At 39.2% G+C, this 24,815-nt stretch overlaps 1 protein-coding gene across 1 annotated transcript; it reads left to right on the forward strand.

Moving 5' to 3' along the window:
• The first annotated feature begins 17,828 nt into the window (after window positions 1–17,828).
• LOC128640459 (uncharacterized) lies at window positions 17,829–23,851 on the forward strand. Its single transcript, XM_053692937.1, has 4 exons — window positions 17,829–17,912; window positions 21,283–21,797; window positions 21,847–22,582; window positions 22,875–23,851. Exons 1-4 carry the CDS (start codon window positions 17,829–17,831, stop codon window positions 23,847–23,849), a joined length of 2,310 nt encoding a protein of 769 aa, XP_053548912.1. The 3' UTR covers window positions 23,850–23,851.
• Window positions 23,852–24,815: the final 964 nt, after the last annotated feature.

Here is a 24,815-nt window from a genome sequence, read left to right on the forward strand (position 1 = left end):
AGTTGATGATCTCCCAATGCTTATTGATAGTATTCACAAGAGAGCCCTTGTCACCGGTATATGTGGTAACAAAAGTCATTCTCTCGGACTCCAAATGATTATCAAGATCCTGTTCCATCATAAGATGTTCCCGTTGTTTTGTCATTAGTTTCTTGGGGTAACTGCGTGACTGGAACCGTTGCACCATCTCATCCAGTTGTTCATCCCTCCTATCATCCTCTGTGTTATTCCTCATAACTCTAAAGAGTTGGGATTTAGGTAGTGCCCTCTTTAGCGCCGGGGGGTGGCAGCTGGTAAAGTGCAGCAAAGTATTCCTGTCTGTTTCCTTCCGAAATAAAGTGGACTGTATCTTACCATCCCGCTTGTATAGCCGAACATCTAGAATATCAATCTGTGAGTTATCGTATTGCATCTTGAATGTTGATGTGATAATTCTAGATGGGAGATGTTTTAGCACCTTCCAAGTGTTCTTGCATATATATATATATATATATATATAGATAGAGAGAGAGAGAGAGAGAGAGAGAGAGAGAGAGATAGATTTAAAAAAAACAGCACTCACTGGTCTTGAAAAAATCAAATTTAACTTTTAATCATCAAGGGGTTAAAAATAGGGGATTAGCATGACGTTTCGATGCCGTACTGGCATCTTTATCAAATGTCCCAAGTGTAAAGAGTGTTGCTCCAGAGAAGGTACATCAGCTATGTTTCTTGGGACATCTCTGGAGCAACACTCTTTACACTTGGGACATTTGACATTTGTAATTGGCAAGAGTCCATGAGCTAGTGACGTATGGGATAGTAATACCCAAGATGTGAAACTCCACAGAAGAGTCACTAGAGAGGGAGGGATAAAATAATAACAGCCATTTTACGCTGTAAAAAATAAATCCACAACCCAAAATATAAGTTTATTCTCATAATGAAAAGAAAAAACTCAAACATAAGCAGAGGAATCAAACTGAAACAGCTGCCTTAAAAACTTTTCTACCAAAAACTGCTTCCGAAGAAGCAAATACATCAAAATGGTAGAATTTAGTAAATGTATGCAAAGAAGACCAAGTTGCTGCTTTGCAAATCTGATCAACTTAAGCTTCATTCTTTAAAGCCCACAAAGTGGAGACTAGTCTAGTAGAATGAGCTGTAATTCTCTGAGGCGGGGCCTGACCCGACTCCAAATAAGCCTGATGAATCAAAAGCTTTAACCAAGATGCCAAGGAAATGGCAGAAGCCTTCTGACCTTTCCTAGAACCAGAAAAGATAACAAATAGACTAGAAGTCTTCCTGAAATCTTTAGTAGCTTCAACATACTATTTCAAAGAATGTAAGGATCTCTCCAAAGAATTCTTAGGATTAGGACACAAAGAAGGAACCACAATTTCTCTATTAATGTTGTTAGAATTCACAACCTTAGGTAGAAATTTAAATGAAGTCCGCAAAACTGCCTTATCCTGATGGAAAATCAGAAAAGGAGATTCACAAGAAAGAGCAGATAATTCAGAAACTCTTCTAGCATAAGAGATGGCCAAAAGGAACAACACTTTCCAAGAAAGTAGTTTAATGTCCAAAGAATGCATAGGCTTAAACGGAGGAGCCTGTAAAGCCTTCAAAACCAAATTAAGACTCCAAGGAGGAGAGATTGATTTAATGACAGGCTTGATACAGACCAAAGCCTGTACAAAACAGTGAATATCAGGAAGCTTAGCAATCTTTCTGTGAAATAAAACAGAGCAGAGATTTGTCCCTTCAAGGAACTTGCAGACAAACCCTTATCCAAAGCATCCTGAAGAAACTGTAAAATTCTAGGAAGAAGAACACCATGAAATATAAATAGAAGAACACAGAGGCGCCACAATGGCCCAGTACCACCAAAACAGAGAGATAAGTATATAGATGGCACTATATATACTCACAAACATAGAGCACCCAGATGGTGCTAATGGGGCAGGCTGAAACTTCACAGTAGTCCAGCTCACTGATAGACCTCCAAACAGATCCAGTCGGTGTTCCTTGAGGGCCTAGGCCCTAGATCCTATGCCTAGAAAAGAGAGAGGCAAACCAACATGGCCTAGTATTGTTTGAGCCCAGGGAGAATATAACCCTAATGGGTATACTCACAGGAAACAAAGCACCTCCAGGTGCAGTAACAGCAAGCTGGAACCACAAGTCGCCCAGTAGACAAACCACAGCAAGTGATCCTCAGCTTCCAGTAGTAAAAACGTTTTGTGGGAGAGTGGTATATCAAACCCCACAACAGGTTAATGGGTCAAAATACCACACAAGTAAAAATCTTTAATAACACAGCGACGCGTTTCTCAGCCGCCTATGGGCTGTTTCATCAGGCTATAATAAAACATTAAAATATACACTTGCTATATACCAAATTAAAAAACCTAAAAATTATCTAATTGGACAGTCAATTGAAATTTCAGCCAATGTGTGATCATTCTCAATTAATTACTATGGCAACAATTTAATTAGTATTCGGGTGGATAGGTATAGCCAGGTGTGCACCTAATTAGCAAACTGACACACCACCTAGCTTCCAGCCCCTGTTACTATTTGTTACCATAGTGACCACATAACAGTACATATACATTAAAAGTTTATCTAATACACATGACACATCTACATTTGATTAGCACAAAAGAATATTAACAAGTACCCGAAAGTTCATTTTAAACCTATCTCCAGAATTATGCTTGTGAGAGGGTAATGTGTAGCCAGGCACCCTAAAAGATAGTCTGGAGCACATATATGATCTATATGTGCCTTACCAGTCTAGTATTGATAGTATCACTAGCCCCATATGAGAACCTTTGTTGGATTCAAAATGTGAGAGCGTATTAAGTCTATGTATAGGAATAATGATCATCGTATAGTGAGCCGTGTGTAAACAGAGAGCTTCCATTATGAAATTCTACGTGTCTTAACATGAATGCCTTCTTAACATGAATACCTTCTTGAAATCGGTAGATCTTGTAAATGTAATTATTTCCATAACGATCTTTTGTGCTGCAAGGCATCTGTTTGCCCGATTGCTAAATCCTACTTGATGTTGTGGATGACCCGAGACGCCTTCAATTGCGTCTCACTCTCTAACTGTGTCATGTGACCATGTTTGGAAATATCGAGCTTCCTCCAATCGTTCTAATTACTCTAAAAGGAGTGTACACCCGCTCCAATGAAAATGCATGTTGTGGGAGGGATAAGCACCTGATCAGATCCTATTCCTTTTAAACTAACATGCGTGTTAGCCCCAGAGATGGGAGCGCAAATGAGAGACCTCTTCAGCACAATCATACGGCACACCTCCCATTTGATCGGCTCCTATTGGTCAGTGGGCATGTAAGGCGTGCATGCCTGCCCTAGAGAGCCCTCGCAATAAGCAAAGACTGTATTGGTCCTGACCTCAAAAAAGTGCCCATATCGTGTTGAACACACAAAGGAAATGTGTCTTGTAACTATATAAAAAAATAAAAAGATTTATTGCTAATGGGATCCTAACAAATAGGATGATATGTCATTGTGTATTGTATCGTGCAGACGATAGAGGCGGGGGGGGGGGAAAGGGGACTATTTGTTAATTGGACCGGTAATATAGGATACTACTGTATCTCGTTATAGTGTACCATACTGTGCGGTCCCACTATAATCATATAATAGTGATAGTGAATGCATGGGGGAGAGTAATAGTAAAACTTTTTGTTTTGTGTATTTCTTAGTGAGAGAGTGTTATAAAGTAGTGTATAAGATACTAGTGTGTCAACAATGTGCTAGTGACCCAATAGTGTGTGACCAGTGTGGTCCAGTTGTCCTTACAATCATAAATATTAGACATTCTGTGGCCTCTAAACTCATATTTTTATCTATATATATATATATATATATATACCCCAACCTAAATAAGTTAAAATTAGTGAACTATGATAATCTAATACTGTAGGTAGTGCAGTGCCAATAAGTGACATATTTGTTAATAAAGTATAGATAGTGCCTCAGAAAATACTTATAGTAAAGTCACTATAAACTATTAATGGAAACGATAGTATGTAATACTTATAATAAGTGAGTATAGGTGGTGTGTGAATATAACTAACATTGTGCCTAAGAAATAAACAGAAAAAGAAATAGATTGAATGACTGGTGATAAGACCTCATAAGATGCTTGTGGTGGTCTGGCTATATAAATAAATAAATGTATAAGTGTATAATACAATAAAATATGTTAGAAGTGTGAGAATTAACTAACATATATGTACAGGGAATTGACAATTTGTGAGTCAATATTTATCTAGCCTTGAGTGATGGCAGTTATTACATTACCGAGCATACAACATACCGGTAGCAATAGAAACAGATCTCACAATCCATCATTAGAGGAGAACACTTGTGGAAAAAAAGGGGGGGTGGAGTGGGGTATGATATACCCATCCCCTATCACCATAGATTGTTCGGTCATCAGAATGCCGCCATATCAAGGTTCTCATTGAGACCATCTGGCTGTAAAGTTTGTAATTTTTTTATCCAGAAGGTCTCTCTTTTTCTGAGAGTAAGGAAGGAGTTAGGGAATGATCTAGAAATCGCCTCAATAGGTAAAATGCTCATAGGGTTCTTTTGTTTTTTATGATAAATTAAACAATGTCTAGATACACTGTGAGACTTGGAATGCTTTTTGATGTTATAGGCATGTTCCCCCCATCTTTTTTTGATCTTGCGACAGGTACGTCCAACATATTGGACCCCACATTTACAATTCAGGAGGTATATGACGAAAGATGTTTCACATGTCAAAAATCCTTTAATATTAAATGACTCCCCAGTGGTATGTGATGTAAAAGTGGTAGCCTTGTGGGATATGAAGCTGCACATCCCACAGCGTTTCCTACAACATTTGGATATTTTGTTTTTGGGAGTGACAGAACTTCCGGGGATTACATCCCCCCATGGGTTGGTAAGACCACCGTTAATGGAATAGGATCTGATCAGGTGCTTATCCCTCCCACAACATGCATTTTCATTGGAGCGGGTGTACACTCCTTTTAGAGTAATTAGAACGATTGGAGGAAGCTCGATATTTCCAAACATGGTCACATGACACAGTTAGAGAGTGAGACGCAATTGAAGGCGTCTCGGGTCATCCACAACATCAAGTAGGATTTAGCAATCGGGCAAACAGATGCCTTGCAGCACAAAAGATCGTTATGGAAATAATTACATTTACAAGATCTACCGATTTCAAGAAGGTATTCATGTTAAGAAGGCATTCATGTTAAGACACGTAGAATTTCATAATGGAAGCTCTCTGTTTACACACGGCTCACTATACGATGATCATTATTCCTATACATAGACTTAATACGCTCTCACATTTTGAATCCAACAAAGGTTCTCATATGGGGCTAGTGATACTATCAATACTAGACTGGTAAGGCACATATAGATCATATATGTGCTCCAGACTATCTTTTAGGGTGCCTGGCTACACATTACCCTCTCACAAGCATAATTCTGGAGATAGGTTTAAAATGAACTTTCGGGTACTTGTTAATATTCTTTTGTGCTAATCAAATGTAGATGTGTCATGTGTATTAGATAAACTTTTAATGTATATGTACTGTTATGTGGTCACTATGGTAACAAATAGTAACAGGGGCTGGAAGCTAGGTGGTGTGTCAGTTTGCTAATTAGGTGCACACCTGGCTATACCTATCCACCCGAATACTAATTAAATTGTTGCCATAGTAATTAATTGAGAATGATCACACATTGGCTGAAATTTCAATTGACTGTCCAATTAGATAATTTTTAGGTTTTTTAATTTGGTATATAGCAAGTGTATATTTTAATGTTTTATTATAGCCTGATGAAACAGCCCATAGGCGGCTGAGAAACGCGTCGCTGTGTTATTAAAGATTTTTACTTTTATATACACTTGCTTGTGTGGTATTTTGACCCATTAACCTGTTGTGGGGTTTGATATACCACTCTCCCACAAAACGTTTTTACTACTGGAAGCTGAGGATCACTTGCTGTGGTTTGTCTACTGGGCGACTTGTGGTTCCAGCTTGCTGTTACTGCACCTGGAGGTGCTTTGTTTCCTGTGAGTATACCCATTAGGGTTATATTCTCCCTGGGCTCAAACAATACTAGGCCATGTTGGTTTGCCTCTCTCTTTTCTAGGCATAGGATCTAGGGCCTAGGCCCTCAAGGAACACTGACTGGATCTGTTTGGAGGTCTATCAGTGAGCTGGACTACTGTGAAGTTTCAGCCTGCCCCATTAGCACCATCTGGGTGCTCTATGTTTGTGAGTATATATAGTGCCATCTATATACTTATCTCTCTGTTTTGGTGATACTGGGCCATTGTGGCGCCTCTGTGTTCTTCTATTTGCAGTTTCTAACCACCAGGACGACCATCCTTTGACAGAGTGCTGCCGCCAGATAGTGGGACTTGTTTGATGAATGGACACTAACATACCTATACCTACTGTATAGTTCACTGTTTTGGTGTTCTATCTTGTGCAACTGTTTGTATTCATTGCTTTAATATTCTAGTATATTGTTATCTGTCTAGGTTCTATATTATTTACCTTACACTAATTTTGGTAATTGGGAGGCGCACCCTAAAGGGTGTGGTGTGCATTTGTGTATACCACTCCCTACATTATATACCATGAAATATAAGTCTTCCAAACTCTTTAATAAATCTTCCTAGAAACAGATTTACGAGCCTGTAACATAGTATTAATCACTGAGTCAGAGAAACCTCTATGACTAAGCACTAGGCTTTCAATTTCCATACCTTCAAATTTAATGATTTTAGATCCTGATGGAAAAACGGTCCTTGAGACAGAAGGTCTGGCCTTAATAGAAGTGGTCAAGGTTGGCAACTGGACATCCGAACAAGATCTGCATACCAAAACCTGTGAGGCCATGCTGGAGCTACCAGCAAAACAAACGACTGTTGCATGATGATCTTGGAAATCACTCTTGGAAGAAGAAGCAGAGGTGGGAAGATATAAGCAGGTTGGTAACACCAAGGAGCTGCTAATGCATCCACCGCTTCCGCCTGAGGATACCTGGACCTGGACAGGTACCTGGGTAGCCATCAGATCTATTTCTGGAAGACCCCACATCTGAACAATCTGAGAAAACACATCTGGATGGATCGACCACTCCCCCGGATGTAAAGTCTGAAGGCTGAGATAATCCGCTTCCCAATTGTCTACACCTGGGATATGAACCGCAGAAATTAGACAGGAGCTGGATTCCACTCAAGCAAGTATCCGAGATACTTCTTTCATAGCTTGGGGACTGTGAGTCCCACCCTGATGATTGACATCTGCTACAGTTGTGATATTGTCTGTCTGAAAACAAATGAATGGTTCTCTCTTCAACAGAGGCCAAACCTGAAGAGCCCTGAAAATAGCACTGAGTTCTAAAATATTGATTGGTAACCTCGCCTCTTGAGATTTCCAAACCCCTTGTGCTGTCAGAGATCCCCAAACAGCTCCCCAACCTGAAAGACTTGCATCTGTTGTGATCACAGTCCAGGTTGGACAAACAAAAGAGGCCCCTTGAACTATAAGATGGTGATCTAACCACCAAGTCAGAGAGAGTCGAACATTGGGACTTAAGGATATTAATTGTGATATCTTTGTATAATCCCTGCACCATTGGTTCAGCATACAAAGCTGGAGAGGTCTCATATGAAAACGAGCAAAAGGGATCGCGTCCGATGCTGCATTCATGAGACCTAAAACTTCCATGCACATAGCTACTGAAGGGAATGATTGAGACTGAAGGTTCCGACAAACTGAAACCAATTTGAATCATCTCTTGTCTGTTAGAGACAGAGTCATGGACACTGAATCTATCTGGAAACCTAAAAAGGTGAACCTTGTCTGAGGAATCAAAGAACTTTTTGGTAAATTGATCCTCCGACCATGTCTTTGAAGAAACAACACTAGTTGATTCATATGAGATTCTGCAGAATGTAAAGACTGAACTAGTACCAAGATATCGTCCAAATAAGGAAACACCAAAATACCCCGTTCTCTGATTACAGAGAGTAGGGCACCGAGAACCTTTGAAAAGATTCTTGGAGCTGTCGCTAGGCCAAATGGAAGAGCGACAAATTGGTAATGCTTGTCTAGAAAAGAGAATCTCAGAAACTGATAGTGGTCTGGATGAATCGGAATATGAAGATGCATCTTGTAAGTCTATTGTAGACATATAATGCCCTTGCTGAACAAAAGGCAGGATAGTCCTTATAGTCACCATTTTGAAAGTTGGCACTCTTACATAACGATTCAAAATTTTCAAATCCAGAACTGGCCTGAATGAATTTTCTTTCTTTGGGACAATGAATAGATTTGAATAAAACCCCAGACCCTGTTCCTGAAACGGAACTGGTATGATTACCCCTGTAAGCTCCAGGTCTGAAACACACTTCAGAAAAGCCTGAGCCTTTACTGGATTTGCTGGGATGCGTGAGAGAAAAATCTTCTCACAGGAGGTCTAACTCTGAAACCTATTCGGTACCCTTGAGATACAATACTCTAAATCCATTGATTTTGGACAGAATCTGCCCAAATGTTTTGGAAGAATCTTAATCTGCCTCCTACCAGCTGAGCTGGAATGAGGGCCGCACCTTCATGCAGACTTGGGGGCTGGCTTTGGTTTCTTAAACGGCTTGGATTTACTCCAACTTGAAGAAGGTTTCCAATTAGAACCAGATTCTTTGGGGGAAGGATTAGTTTTATGTTCCTTACTTTGTTGAAAGGAACGAAAACGGTTAGAAACTTTAGATTTACCCTTAGGTCTTTTATCCTGAGGCAAAAAAACTCCCTTCCCCCCAGTGACAGTTTAAATAATCGAATCCAACTGAGAACCAAATAACTTATTACCTTGGAAAGAAAGAGATAGTAATCTAGACTTAGGTACCATGTCAGCATTCCAATATTTGAGCCACAAAGCTCTTCTAGCTAAAATAGCTAAAGACATAGATTTAACATCAATTTTGATGATATAAAAAATGGCATCACAGATAAAATGATTAGCAAGCGAACAATGCTAGACAAATCAGGATCCATTTCCTGTGGCGCTAAACTTTCAAACCAAAAAGTTGATGCAGCTGCAACATAAGCCATAGAAATGGCAGGCCTGAGAAGATGGCCAGAATATAAATAAGCTTTCCATAGATAGGATTCAAGTTTCCTATCTAAAGGATCTTTAAAAGAAGTACTATCTTCCATAGGAATAGTAGTACGTTTAGCAAGAGTAGAAATAGCCCCATCAACTTTGGGGATCTTTTCCCAAAACTCCAATCTAACTGCTGGCAAAGGATACAATATTTTTAAACCTTGAAGAAGAAATAAAAGAAGTACCAGGCCTATTCCATTCCTTAGAAATCATATCAGAAATGGCATCAGGAACTGGAAAAACCTATGGAGTAACCACAGGAGGTTTATAAACAGAATTTAAACGTTTACTAGTTTTAATATCAAGAGGACTAGTTTCCTCAATATCCAATGTAATCAACACCTCTTTTAACAAGGAACGAATATACTCCATTTTAAATAAATAAGTAGATTTGTCAGTGTCAGTATCTGAGGAAGGATCTTCTGAATCCGATAGATCCTCATCAGAGGAGGATAATTCAGTATGTTGTCGGTCATTTGAAATTTCATCAACTTTATGAGAAGTTTTAAAAGACCTTTTACGTTTATTAGAAGGCGGGATGGCAGACAAAGCCTTCTGAATCGCATCAGCAATAAAGTCTTTTATATTCACAGGTATATCATGTACATTAGATGTTGAAGGAACAACAGGCATTGTACTATTACTGATGGACACATTCTCTGCATGTAAAAGCTTATCATGACAACTATTACATACCACAGCTGGAGATATAATCTCCACAAATTTACTACAAATGAACTTAGCTTTGGTAGAACTGTTATCAGGCAGCAGGGTTCCAACAGTGGTTTCTAAAACAAGATCAGATTGAGAGATCTTGCAAATCTAAGAGAAAAAACAACATATAAAGCCAAATTATCAATTTCCTTATATGGCAGTTTCAGGAATGAGGAAAAAATGCAAACAGCATAGCCCTCTGTTATAGAAAAAGGCAAGAGGCATATAGGAATGGGGTTTTAAATAATGAAATTATTTGGCACCAAGTATGACGCACAACGCAATCTGAATTTTTTTGGGCAATAACAACATCTGGAAATGACACACTTGCGTCATTGAAGACGCAACCTTGTGCAAGGAACTCGGCGTCAACTAAGACGCCAGAAATAACTAATTTCTATTGAAATGCTTGTGCATTGCGCCCCCTGAGGTGGCCGATTAGTTAAGGAGCTGCAGTCTTATGACTGCTGCTTCTTAATTTAAGTTTCAGACGGATCTGAAACTTCAGGGTTAAATTGCAGCATCTGCTGCTTAATAAATCTGCCCCCGAGTGTTGATGCAAATAGGTAACATTTTTGCTAAACTTCTATAACATAGTACTCCAAGAACGTGCATGTTCTGGAGCTTACATGCCTGTTTTCCAAGAATAGATACAAAGATAATGAATTATTTGTGATATTAGAAGTACTTTTGAAAATTATTTAAAATATAATGCTATATTTGATTCTTTTAAGAAACATTCTAAATGTGATGTCTCTTACCCTGCGCACCAAGGTTGAAGAAGCAGCAATGCTCTATTTATATTAATATGAGACAATGGGGTGTAAGAAAGCTCACTAAACAGCAGCAAACAATGTAGGGCACCATTGCACACACATGTGATGGAGCACCACTTATACTGCTCGTGAAGCAGGATGGGGACTTGGCGTTTCCAAGCTAAACTCGTATCAAGGTGCTGGCAGACCAAAGGGAATGACAATCTGCTTCCTCCTCCGTCTCTTTTTTTTTTATTGATCTAACATAGTATACAAATGTAGATAAAACAGATTAGCCATGCAGGGCAGAAAAATAAAAAAACACGAAAAGTTATAATTTAAGTTTATGGCCAGACATGGCCGTTTAGCATAACATAAATCTCCTATTGCAGCAAGAGAGAAAAGAAAAAAATCTTAACCTGATTTTAACCAGACAGGAAAATTATTCTTTTTTCCACAAAATGCAAATTAGAGTATACCATGTTGGAATTTTTCCAACCTTTTAAATTTAAAGGAAAAGATCAAAGACAAGACAAAACAACAGGAGACAAAACAAAAACCAAGCAAAAACAAAACAAAACAAGAAAAACAAGCACAAGAGAGAGAAAAAAACAAAACAAAAAAAGGGAGAAGAACCCCTCCTCCGTCTCTAATCAGGGATTCGCAAATTTGACGGGTGACATCACCAGCCCCTTTATATATAGTTTATGTAACCTGCTGCTGGCAGGCAGGTGGAGCTAGAGAGCCCTTCAGTAGCTCAGGAGAATAGGCAAATGGCCAGAGACTGGAGATTTCTGGTTCAACTCCTGGTGCTGAGTCCCCCAGCAAAATGTGTACAAACAATGGTCCACAGCACCGTAGCTTAACTTATGCCATCTTTATTGTTGATAGACAAAATACAAAGTGTCGTTTCAGGGTAATGGACCAGTCAACACAGCACAAAACCAAAATAAATATACAAGCCGCATAGATGATTAAGTGTATAATCTATATGAGCATTCAAGATAACAACTTTAATAGAAAAATTATTATAAAACTTACTTTTCTTCTGTCCGTTTTACCAGTTGCTTTGAGGCTCAACCACCGCCCACGTCTAGAGGAGGATGGGCTCACTGTGAGTGACAAGTTTTGTCTTGCAATCCAAGATTAGCCTCTTTGCATCTTTTTTACCATTGTACGCATGCAAGTGTTCACTTGACACCCCCCCGTTCTGTCTCCACTACACGTACCCCTGGGGTCTATGTGGAGTTAGACAGGCAGCTAAACGCCCTCCTACAGGTCAACAAATGAGACTGAGTTGAAGTCTGTGTCTTTATTAACCAGCCTTAGGAATAGGTAAAACTATGAGAAAACAGAGTAATACAACTATTAAAATACAGAATATATTAAAATAACTCTCCATTACAGTAATACAGTTAACCAAACATAATAACAGGAGAGATGTGTTTTATGTAAGCAAACCAGACTGCAAGCTATCTAAAGAGGCAACTGATTATTTATACAAAATAAACAGTTATAACATACATAAAATGCTTCTGAAGCTACTGAAGCAGTAAGGTGGCTGAGGAAATAATAAACGTTATTTCTCACTGACGATGCTTTCATAAGAGAAGAGATTGAAAACCAGGTACTCTCTCAGCTCCTGTGGTGAGAAAATGACCTCTATCCCACAATTCTCTGCAGTAGCAGGAAAAGGAAATAATAAGTTCTAGGAGGTAGGGCTAAAATGTCCCAGTATTAAATTCTGAAGATTACCATAATCGGCCACTTGATGGTGCAACACCTTAACACATCATATTGTAATACATAATAGGACAGTATAACAACAATGAAATATCTAAACAACATTTCAAAATCATATGTCCTGAAGACAGCACACTCCCCGCCAGGCGTCAGTTGATGCCACCATCAAAGTCTTCAGATAAAAAAAGTAGAACAAGTTCAGTCACTGGTCTGAGGAATAGTTTGGTCTCATTCGGTTTGTGAACCTTGATTTCAACTCTGCGGACCTTTCCGTCTTAACTTGGGTGTGTTTTGATAACAAGTCCTAGAGGCCACACGTTCCTGTATGATTGTACAAATAATCAATATTTTCGATTGTTCTAGTTTGGTTACTTTGTAAGCACTGGTACAGTGGAGCCATCCTTTGCGCACCTTTACCTCTGCAAATGGGGTATCCTTGAAAGAACAAACTATGTGAGCTAAGCAGACAATACCTCTGAACGAACTATGTGAGCTAAGCAGGCAATACCTCTAACAAGTGGTGGAGAACCTGCTAAACTGGAGGGATCTAAGTTGGTTGCTTGAAGTCACTGTAAGTAGTGTAGACACCTGTGGACGGATGTTTTCATCTGCGTCTGCATCTACCAGTTCAAATGTGTCATGGTTAGAAGTGGTGTGTTCTGAATTGTACAAGAATGCAGGACCTGTTAGCCATATTGTGTCTCTTAGTTGGTTAGCTGCAAGAGAGCTAGTTGCTTGGATTGTGATCAGTAGAGATGAAGCGCCATTGTTTTGGGTGGGTAGACCTCCTGATTCTCTGTACTCTGTTATTGACGTAAACATAGAAACATCTGTTTTCATTGCAAATATAATCTAGGACTACTTTGCTGTCTGTATAAAACTCAGTGTCTTTGATCTCGATGTCCATTTCTAAGGTGATCAGTTCAACTAGTTCCACTGCTAATATGGCAGCACAAAGTTCTAATCTGGGTATTGTATGTTCAGGACAGGGTGCAAGTTTCGCTTTACCCATGACAAATCCTACATGACATTGTCCTTTGAAGTCTACAGTTTTTAGATAAGCTACAGCAGCAATTACTTTGATAGATGCATCAGAGAAAACACACAGGTTTTGTGTTCAAACTTCTGGAGATGGTGTGGGGGCTTACGGGCTAGCTAAAGCTGTTAGAGAGTTTTTCCACTCTGTCCACAGATCCCTTTTTTCAGTGGGAAGTGGATCATACCAAGCCGGAGTTCCACAGGTTAAATCTCTGAGTATTGCTTTACCTTGGATGGTGACTAGAGCTGCAAATCCTAAAGGATCATAAAGGCTGTTTCTGACAGACAGGACACCTCTGCGAGTAAAAGGTTTTTCTTTCTTGTTGACATGAAAGGTAAAGGTGTCAGAGTTTAAGTCCCAAAGCAGACCAATGCTACGCTGTGTAGGGAGAGCTTCAGTACCTAAGTCTAAATCCATCAAATCATTGAAGTGGTCTTGTGGAAGGAAGGCTCTAATTACCTCCTTATTGTTAGAAGCAATATTATGGAGTCTTAAATTTGAACAGGCAAGCATTCTATTCTAATTGCCGCCTCATCTGTAGGCAGTGATTTTAAACAATTGTTCACATAAAAATGATTTTCTACAAAGTTTCTAATGTCTGTCCCATATTCTGCCTCTCCTTCCTTAGCGGAATGTCCGAGTCCATAAATAGCGAGGAGAGGGGCTGTTACCAAAGACGTTTACCCGCATACAGTACTCTAGGATGCCTTTGGAGGGTTTGTTAACTCTAAACCAAAAAAAAATTAAGCAAATTTCTGTGTTCTTTTTTAACAAGGAAGCAGTGAAACATCTGTTGAATATCAGACATACATGCAACAGAGTCTTTGCGAAAACAGAGTAGCCCTAAGTGTGTGTTATTAACGTCAGGACCTGACAGATGGACATTGTTTAAAGAGGTACCTTCATATTTAGCACTAGAGTCAAACACTACTCTAATCTGACTTGGCTTCTTTAGATGGTATACTCCAAATATAGGTAGGTACCAGCACTCTTCACCATCAGTTAAGGCAGGTGCTATCTCTGTGTGACCATTCTCAAATAACTTTTCCATAGAGGTGAAAAAGTGGTTTCTCATTTTTGTCTTTCTTTGGAAACTGTACCTAAGAAATACAAAGTGTTTATAGACTTGCTCTCTGTTACTAGGTAAACATGGTCTTTGGGGTTTAAAGGGTAGAGGAGCGATCCAACTATTTGAGTCATCCTTAACTATTCCCTGTTTCATTATCTTTAAAAAGTCTGTCCTCGAAGGACATTGCTACCTGATAGTCCCTATTTGTGCTGTGAAATACTGAGTACCCTACGTGATCTTGATCATTGTCACTGCAAGGACCTAAGGAGGGGTAGGGCAGATAAGTGCTATGTGGCAGCTCTTTTGCGAGGAAACTATTTTGACATGGTTGGAAAAGGGAGGGGCGCCCATTTTCTAGAGTCTGAGTAAGCATGTTGTTGACTGAAGTGGGTCTGTGCACGCTTCCTAGGCAAACCTAAGTCACGTTTTTGAGCATAGGGAGCATTGTGAGGACCATTAATCTGATCTCTAACTTTGTGAAATCTTATGATATCTCTCCCGAGGATTATCGGGGCTTGGGGTCGAGTACTGGTATAAGATGAGCTATGTGCTTTAAGTGAGGGTGATGCATTGCAGCATCTGGGGTGGGAATTTTAGCTCTATTATCAGGAATCTGGTTGCATTCAATTAAAGCTGACAGGGGTAAGAATACCTGACCATCTTTTGACTCAACTTGATATCCACTAGCCTTCCTCCCCACCGTCCTGACTGTACCTGAACAAGTTCTTAGAGAGTAAGGAGAGTTGGGGCCTTTACTGCTAAAAATGTCAAAGAAGGTAGATTTTGCTAATCTAGGATTGCGTAAACTTGTATAGCTTTGTCCTTGTGGCCTGTTGGGTAGAACAACACAACTAGATAAACTAATTGTAAGAAGGATTACAACATAGTTTATAGCAAAGACCCCACAAAAATTCAATAATTCTGAACTCCAAAGAAAAATTCGGTTAAATTCTATAATTCTCCTATTTTAAAAGTTCCATTACATTCATACATTATCAACATTATTCGCTAAACTAGGAACACACATTCATACTGCGGCAAGGCAAAAAGATTAAAAACACTTAAACCCGGTTTAAAGATAAATATTGATGGCTGCAATTGTTTTTAATGATAATTTATAGGAGCCCACAATTGTTAAGTTATACTAAAGCAAACTAAGCCCTTACAATCCGAGGGCTAAATTACTTTTAACTGTTAGTAATTAATAAAGTGGGCACCATAGGACCATGTATCAAAATTTGTAAGCATATATATATTTTTTTTTTTTAACACCGGACAAGCAAGTTAAAAACATCAACTAGGAGAGACACAGCTACTCCTGTTGGACCCCTGACGCGCGTTTCACAGAACGCTTCCTCAGAGGGTTTTTAATCTTTTTGCCTTGCCACAGTATGAATGTGTGTTCCTAGTTTAGCGAATAAAGTTGATAATGTATGAATGTAATGGAACTTTTAAAATAGGAGAATTATAGAATTTAACCTAATTTTTCTTTGGAGTTCAGAATTATTGAATTTTTGTGGGGTCTTTGCTACAAACTATGTTGTAATCCTTCTTATAATTAGTTTATCTAGTTGTGTTGTTCTGTCTAACTTAGAAACCACATCAGATGTTGGTCCAATAATTGATAATAATCAGTATATCATTCCTAATTTTTAGGTATATTTATTTTTGATAAAAATATAGGAACAGCATCTGTCACTATTTAACTCCAATAACCCCTAACCTTACATGTTCTAAAGCCTGTTGGGTAGACCCTGACTAAGCAGATTTTTTAGCAAGACCTACCACTTATGAGATCCTTACAGACTTCAGTACATTGTGAAGTAACTGCTGGTATATCTGTCTCAGCTTTCTTTTCTTCCTCACTATGCTTTTGAGTTCTATCAGCTTGAGTTAGAGTCCATGGGGGTGGCCCAGGGTGTAGGGCTGTGTTATGATCTGTGCTGTCACATTCTGTACATTTTACACTGACCTTACAGTCTCTGGCAAAGTGAGATGTCGAGAAACAACACTTGTAGCAGATATTGTTCTCCCTGAGGAAGGCTTTGCGGTCCTGTATGGGTTTCTCTCTGAAGCCTCTGCATTTCAGGAGACGATGTGGCTTCATGTGCAGGGGTAGCATATGACTGTGTAAAATCAAAGCTGGGATCATTTCTAATTCTTGCTTTCTGATTTATGAAGTTCACAAACACTCTGAAGGGAGGGAATGGTACTTTGTGAGTTTGTTTATACATATGCAGTCCATTGCTCCTAGAGGTTGTAGTGGAGCTTTTGGACTATAGGGTTAACACCCCTAGCTGTGTCAAGGAATGCAAGTCTCCCTCTGATATGGCTAACGATAGTTCCATTAGCAGGTCACTCAGTTCTCTAAGTTTCTGATAACCTTTACCAGCTATTCTAGGGAAATCTCCAATTCTTTTAAACAATGCACTTTCTATGGCCTCAGTTGAACCATAGCACTCGTCAAGTCTTTCCCAGACCATTCTAAGGGCTGTTTCTGGGTAGATTATGTTAATAGTTCTTATTGGTTTAGCAGACTCATTTCCAAGCCACTTTACTAGGAGATCTAGTTATTCACTGCACAACAAATCTAAGTCTCTGATTACGTTCTGCAAGGTAGATCGCCAGGCTCTGTAGTTTTCTGGACAATCACTGAACTTTACAAGTCCTTTAGTAAGTAGCTCACGCCGTGCAAAGAACTTGGCAAAGTCCATCGTAGCTTGGTTAGGACTAGAATAGGTTAGCGGTGTGTAGTCAAAGGGAGGTTGTGGTGTATAGCCATACCTTATAGGAGTCTCTGATTGAGGCCAGCCAGTATCATACTGTTTTGGTGTGAAAGGCGTTTCTGTATGTTGGAATGGCGGCTGATGTACTTGCTGTGTAGGAAAGTAGTAGCGGGCAGTGTCACTCTGCTCTGTATACTCTTGTTTGAAGTGATGAACATCCATATCAGCTAGCTGGTTCTTTGTTTGTTACGCTTGGTTTGCCTCTCTAGCAACATCCTTTGTTTCTTGTGCAGGCTGAGGGATGCTGCCTGATTTGAAGTGTTGATAGACATACTCTGTTGTGTGTTGTAGTGTATCTTGGAGGTCCTGTTCTGGACCAAGCACGTTGCTGCATCTGCCGTGTTCACTGCTAGAATGCACAGCTGCTTCTAGGGTTTCTGCTTCAGCTATGGCTGCTGCCACTTTTTTCTCTATTGCTAGCTTCTCTAGGTTTAATTCTAGAAGAGCTTTCTCTTTTTTCATCTGTATTTCCTGTTCTGCAAAGGCGACACACTTCAGCCTTTGCACGAGCAATGATGGCTGCCTCACCCACAGATGATTTAGTAGAGCCACTTACACTGGACCTTGTTTTGTATGAGGATGCCTGGCTTTGCGACATTGTTTGACTGTTTAGAGGTTACAGGCTGTTGTTTGCAGGTAACTGTGTTGACAGTAGTGGGCCTCGGTTTAGTCAGTTCTCTCATCCACTTCTGTTCAACGTCATTTTGCTGTTCTGTCTCCACTACACGTACCCTCTGGGTCTATGTGGAGTTAGACAAGCAGCTAAACGCCCTCCTACAGGTCAACAAATGAGACTGAGTTGAAGTCTGTGTCTTTATTAACCAGCCGTAGGAATGGGGTAAAACCAGAGCCGGCGCTTCCACTAGGCAAGCTAGGCAGACGCCTAGTGCGCAATTCCAGCTAGGGCGCAGGCAGCAGAGCCAGCCGACTACTTTTATGGGCAAAAAAAAAATTCTGTGACAGTGTATTTTCATATTTTTTTTATTTATTAAGTCAGAGTCTCAGACTCAGAGACAGTCTTCACAGTCAGTACTTCTTGACCTCGTGGACAGGAGTCACAGGACCAGTAGTATTATATATTATTGCGCTGCTAGCCTGCTACTATGGTAGCCCACGCTAGGCGACGCCGACGTCAGCACCCTCAACGTCACCATCCATCACGTGACCACCCCGCCTGCTTTGCCGCTCCCGCTCATTGTGCTGTGCCAGCCTGAGCCTCACACACGCTGCAGCAGCAGCCGGAAGAGACAGTCACAGAGGTCGAGGAGAGAGAGTGACAGTGTCACTGTCAGTAGACTAGTACTACTACTAGACAGCTCAGCCTGGCCCTGTAGGCAGCAGTAGCTAGGGGGCTAGCAAGCAGAAGTAGTCCGTGTTACCGGTAGAGCCTGAGGGTAGAGAGCCTGCTGGCTGGCTGGCCCTGGCACTCACTGGCAGACAGACACAGTGTGCTGCGTGCAGTGTCATGTGCAGAGCTCAGCTAGCCAGCCCAGACAGAGCCGATCAGATCAGCACTGGTCCGGTCGACGGACCGGGTGTGTGTGTGGACAGTGTCGTGTGGACAGTGGACCCTGACCCTCACCCAGGCCCAGCCCAGGCAGGACGGAGGAGGACGAGGTCGACTCGAGGACGATGGCCAGACCACCAAACAGAGGTGAGAGCTCAGAGACTCAGCCAGGAGAGTCATGAGAAATTATTTCATAAATATAATATATATGGAGGTCTGAGGTCAATGATGGCTTGGCATGATCATCATGTGTATGTTGTTGATATTTGTGACTAGTACTAAGAAGACACAGTAGTAGTCACTGACTCTCTCACTGTCTATAATATATCTACCTCATTTTAATGGTGAGGGCTGCCGGTGGTAGTTTGTTAATTGAAAACTGATTATCTTGCAAATTTGCAGGCAGCAGATGGATTAATAAAAATAACACAACAATCAATTATTGATTGTGTTATTTTTATTAATCAATGATGCTGCCTGCAATTTGCAAACTAGTATTTATATTATATAGTCTACTACTCTTAGACTTAGTTTGGATTGTGGACAGTGCTGTGGAAGGAAATTTGTATTTTATAATTTTCCCGCCTGGTTACAAAACTCATGTAGCCACGTGGGTGCGGCTAGGGCTAGTCACTGTGTTTGAGAAAAACTTACTGTCTAAGTTTCATTTCGTCCAAAATCTTACACTTGTAGTGGATGGATCAGGATCATGACTGAGGTGGTGGTTTCATGATATAAAGCTTTCTATGCATTGCCAATGCCACTTATTGTGTAATTACTAGTACTTGGGAAGTTCCATTTCTGATAGTTAATGGAATTTGTGTTCCAAGTTGGAGCACTAATTCCATTAACTTTCAGAAATGAAACAGGCGCATCAGATCACCCACAACAGTACATGTCAGTACACAGACATTATATATTCTGATATTCAGGGGGCCCCTGAATGTGTGGCTGAGAACTTATGCTGGGTTGTTGTTGAAACTAGTTACAGGCCTGCCTGAGGCCCGCCTTAGAACAACAATGTATGAATGATGTTGTATGATGAATATTTCATAGATTTTCTTAAAACAAATTATATAAATATAAATGTAATACTTGTCTACCTATTGCTATTTTACATGTGATGATGTGACTGTGACTGAGGGTCATTCATAGTATACTGTCTGTATAGTATATAGTATTATTTGATTTCACAATCTGCTGTTGCAATTTCTTTAATTAAATAATGCACAGGGATGATGTGCTCACATGGGAATATTTAAAATATTCCCATGTGAGCACATCATCCTAGCAAATGGCAGATTGGAATTTGTGAAGATGCCAGTATCTGCAGCCAGCAAGGGTAGTAGTGACAGTGTTATAAGGGCAGACACGACCCTCTTTCTTTTTATATAAAATATTATATTTTATATAAAAAGAAAGAGGGTTTGCTGCTGCCCTTATAAAACTACCCCCCTTATGCAGATTCTGGCATCTTCACAATCTGCCATTTGCCTTCACAAAGATAATAGTAGTAAATTAGAAAGTTGTTTAAAATTGCATGCTCTATCTATGTGATGTGAATCATGAGATTATTATTTTTTTGCTGAAACAAGTATTATACTTGTCATGTTTGGTATATGGTTAAAAGGACACAGTCTACTCCAGAATTGCTATTGTTTAAAAAGATAGATAATCCCTTTATTACCACTTACCCAGTTGTTCATAATTAACACAGTTATTGTATATTAATATACATTTTAACCTCTGTGATTACCTTGTATCTAAGCCTACTGCCCCTTATCTCAGTTCTTTTAAATCGGTGCCCTCTCATACGTAACTCCACATGCATGAGCACAATGTTATCTATATGGTACACATGAAATAACACCCTCTAGCTCTGAAAAAACTGTCAAATGCTTTCAGACAAGAGATGGCCTTCAACTTGAAGGCCATCTCTTGTCTGAAAGCATTTGACAGTTTTTTCAGAGCTAGAGGCTTCAAGGCCTTAGAAATTAGCACATGAGCCTATCTAGGTTTAGATTTCAACAAAGAACACTAATGGAAGAAAGCAAATTTGATGCTGAATGTAAATTGTAAATGTAAATATATATTGACACGGTGACTTGCTAGCTTGTAATTGAGTTTTAAACAGTAACTACTAAGTTGTCATGAAAAAAATAATTCTTTAATTTTGTCCAGGATCAATTGCTGGGCCTTAGGTGTGGGGTCATTTGTTTCTCAGGTGAATTTTTACCAACGTACGGTTATTTGTTAATTAATAAAACATTAAACAATGAGGTCAACTTCCCAGCTTAAAGGCAAACATAGGGGTGACCATGTGGGTGTAGTTGGGGGAGATTGTGGCATAGTCACTTATGTCTTTGATTGTAATATACATATATAAGTAGTTTTATATTTTCGAAGATGGACCATAGAGCTGAACTATCTTTACTTAACCAGATGTTTTTTATTTTCTTCAGTTACCTATGGCTGATAAAAAACGACCTTCTGGAGCCCAGTACCGCAAACGAAAGGCAGAACAAGCTAAGGAGCAAGCAAAGCAAGAGGGGTACTTCTTTAGATACCTTCATACACAGAAAGCAAATCAAGAACAAGAATGTGACTGTACTCTAGTGGAACCTGCCACTGGGGATGGGGAAGCTGAATGTTGTGCTCCAACTACAAGTCATACTGAAGTTTCACAATTTGGAAATGTTTCTAGAAATAATGAAGAAGAAAAAGATGTCAATAACAGTGAGACTAGTAGTAGCACTGCAAAGTCATCAAAAGAAAACAATATTGTGCCTGATTTGGATTACAGTGACCCTGCTAAATGGCCCAACTCTTGCAGTGATGAACTACGACAGCTTATAATTCAACATGGACCACAGGAGGTTGTATTACATGATTTTCCCAAAGACTCAAAAAACAGACGATTTTCTACTGTACACTACAAGAGGAGACTGGCAAATGGTGAAGAAGTGTGTCGCCAATGGTTGATATATTCAACCTCAAAAGATGTGGTTTTTTGTTTTTGCTGTAAGTTGTTCAGTAAAAGAAATGTTGCAAAAGACTGGAAGAACTATTGGAGCAATTTTTTCTTCACATGAGAGGAATACTGACCATTTGGAAAACTATCAAGCCTGGCGTGAACTTGAATTCAGCTTATCTAAAGAAAAAACAATTGATGCTCTAAACCAGCTGAAAATTAGGCAAGAAGAACAATATTGGCAACAAGTCTTGCAACGCTTTATTGCTTTGGTAAGAGTTCTTGCCATGCAAAACTTATCATTCCGTGGTACAAATGACAAGTTGTATAGTGCCGGCAATGGAAATTTTTTAAAGTTTGTCGAATATCTAGCCCTTTTTGATCATATCATGAATGAACATTTGCGTAGGGTTAAAGATCAAGAAACATTAGTTCACTACCTGGGAAAAGATATCCAGAATGAGCTTATACAGCTTCTAGCCGGTGCTATAAAGAAGAAAATTATAACAAGTACAACCTCAGCTAAATACTATTCAATTATTCTGGACTGCACACCCGATGTTTCTCACAATGAGCAAATGACAATGATTGTACGTTTTGTTGATGTAAGCAAACCATCAGATAATGAGTCTGAAAGTATTACTATAAGAGAACATTTCTTAGGATTTATTCCACTACAGGAGACTACAGGTGCCTTTATAGCAGAAACTCTTCTTGAACAGCTGAAGCTAATTCAATTGCCAATTGAAAATCTGCGTGGTCAAGGGTATGACAATGGCAGTAACATGAAAGGCAAACAAAAGAGCACAAAAGAGAATACTGGACTTAAACCCACGTGCGTTTTTTGTGCCCTGCAATGCACACTCTTTAAACTTGGTAGTCAATGATGCTGCTAGGTGTTGTCTGGAAGCAACTACTTTCTTCGGGTTAGTTCAACAGATTTATAATTATTTCTCTACATCAACTAAGCGTTGGCAAGTTCTAATTAGCCATATATCAGACTTAGGCATAACTGTTAAGCCATTGAGTGAAACAAGATGGGAAAGTCGGATTGATGCTTTGAAACCACTGAGATATCATCTTGGTAATATATATGATGCTTTGATAGAGATTTTTGAGGATACAAGCCTATCAGGTCCATCTGGAAATACTTCTCGAGTTGAAGCCAAGGGCCTTGCTGATGCAGTTAGTAAATTCAAGTTTGTGGTATCCCTTGTTAAATGGTACAACATCCTTTTTGAAGTCAATCTTACAAGCAAGCTACTACAAAATAAGGAAGCTGATTTAAATTCAGCTACAAGACAATTGCAAGTGACCAAGAATTATCTCATAACCTGCAGGTGTGATAAGGGTTTTCAACAAGTTTTGACAGATGCTACTGAGATTGCAAATGAGATACAGATAGTACCAAACTTTGAGACAGAAGATCAAGTTCGAAACAGGAGAAAGAAACGGCAGTTTGATTATGAGGCCCGAGAAGAAGCACCACAAGATCCAAAGCAGAAATTCAAAACAGGTTTTTACTATGCTGTTTTAGACATGGCAATACAATCGATTGAAGAGAGATTCCAACAGCTACAAAAATATAATTCACTATTTGGCTTTCTATATGACATATACAGTATAAAGAAAAAATCAACAGAAGATTTACTTAAGGACTGTAATAATTTGGAAAAGTCATTGATGCATAATGGAAACAAAGATATTGATGCTGAAGATCTGCGTTGTGAACTTGAAGCAATAGCTCGAAGACTTCCAAAGCCTATGCCGCCACAAGAAGTACTTCTCTTCATACTACAAAATAAACTTCTGGATAACGTGCCCAATGTTTCTGTTGCTCTGAGGATCCTTCTCACACTTCCAGTATCAGTGGCAAGTGGTGAACGTAGTTTCTCAAAGCTCAAACTTATAAAAAGTTACATACGTTCTACAATGTTGGAAAAGAGACTAGTTGGCTTGGCAACTATATCTATTGAACATACACAGGCAGCAGCACTTGATCTGGCTGAAATGGTGACAAAATTTGCAAAGGAAAAGGCACGCAGAGTGAGATTTTGAGGTGTCTGAAATTTAATTTTTTTCTGACAAATCTGTGGGTTTTTTTTGGTTTGTTTCTCTGGCTGTAAGGAAAATACAGATTCAGTTAATATATATTTTGTTTAATTAAAAGTTAAAATATATTTGTTGTTAATATAGGCAATTTAACATTTGTTTACTTTATATTTTGCCTTTAATTTTGTTGCTTTTGGCATCTTATGCCACACCACTTATTCATGAAAATTAAAAGAAATTTAAAAGTGTTATGTTTTGTTTCTTTAATTTTTTTTATTTATTTTTTTGCATGGGGGGGGGCGCAAGTAACTGGTCTCGCCTAGGGCACAAAATAGTCTAGCACCGGCCCTGGGTAAAACTATGAGAAAACAAACAAACCGTAAAAATACAGAATATATAAAAATAACTCTCCATTACAATAATACAGTTAATAACAGGGGAGATGTGTTTTATGTAAGCAAACCAGACTGCAAGCTATCTAAAGAGGCAACTGATTATTAATACAAAATAAACAGTTATAACATACATAAAATGCTTCTGAAGCTACTGAAGCAGTAAGGTGGCTGAGGAAATAATAAACTTTATTTCTTACCAACTATGCTTTTATAAGAAAAGAGATTGAAAACCAGGTACTCTTCTCAGCTCCTGTGGTGAGAAAATTACCTTCTCTATCCCACAATTCTCTGCAGTAGCAGGAAAAGGAAATAAATTCAGGGAGGTAGGGCTAAAATGTCCCAGTATTAAATTCTAGAGATTACCATAATCAAAGACAGCACACCCACAACAATTATTTCTATTTCTCAGGCATTCAAATGTTCCCATTTCATAGTAACTCTGTGTAGTTTTGCACTTCAAATTACATAAAGGGATAGTAAACACCAAAAATGTTATTGTTTAAAAAGATAGAGAATCCCTTTATTTACCATTCCCCAGTTTTGCGTAACCAACACTGTTATAGAAATCTACTTGTTA

Source organism: Bombina bombina, chromosome 9 (assembly GCF_027579735.1).
Source record: "Bombina bombina isolate aBomBom1 chromosome 9, aBomBom1.pri, whole genome shotgun sequence".
Classification (NCBI taxonomy): Eukaryota; Metazoa; Chordata; class Amphibia; order Anura; family Bombinatoridae; genus Bombina; species Bombina bombina.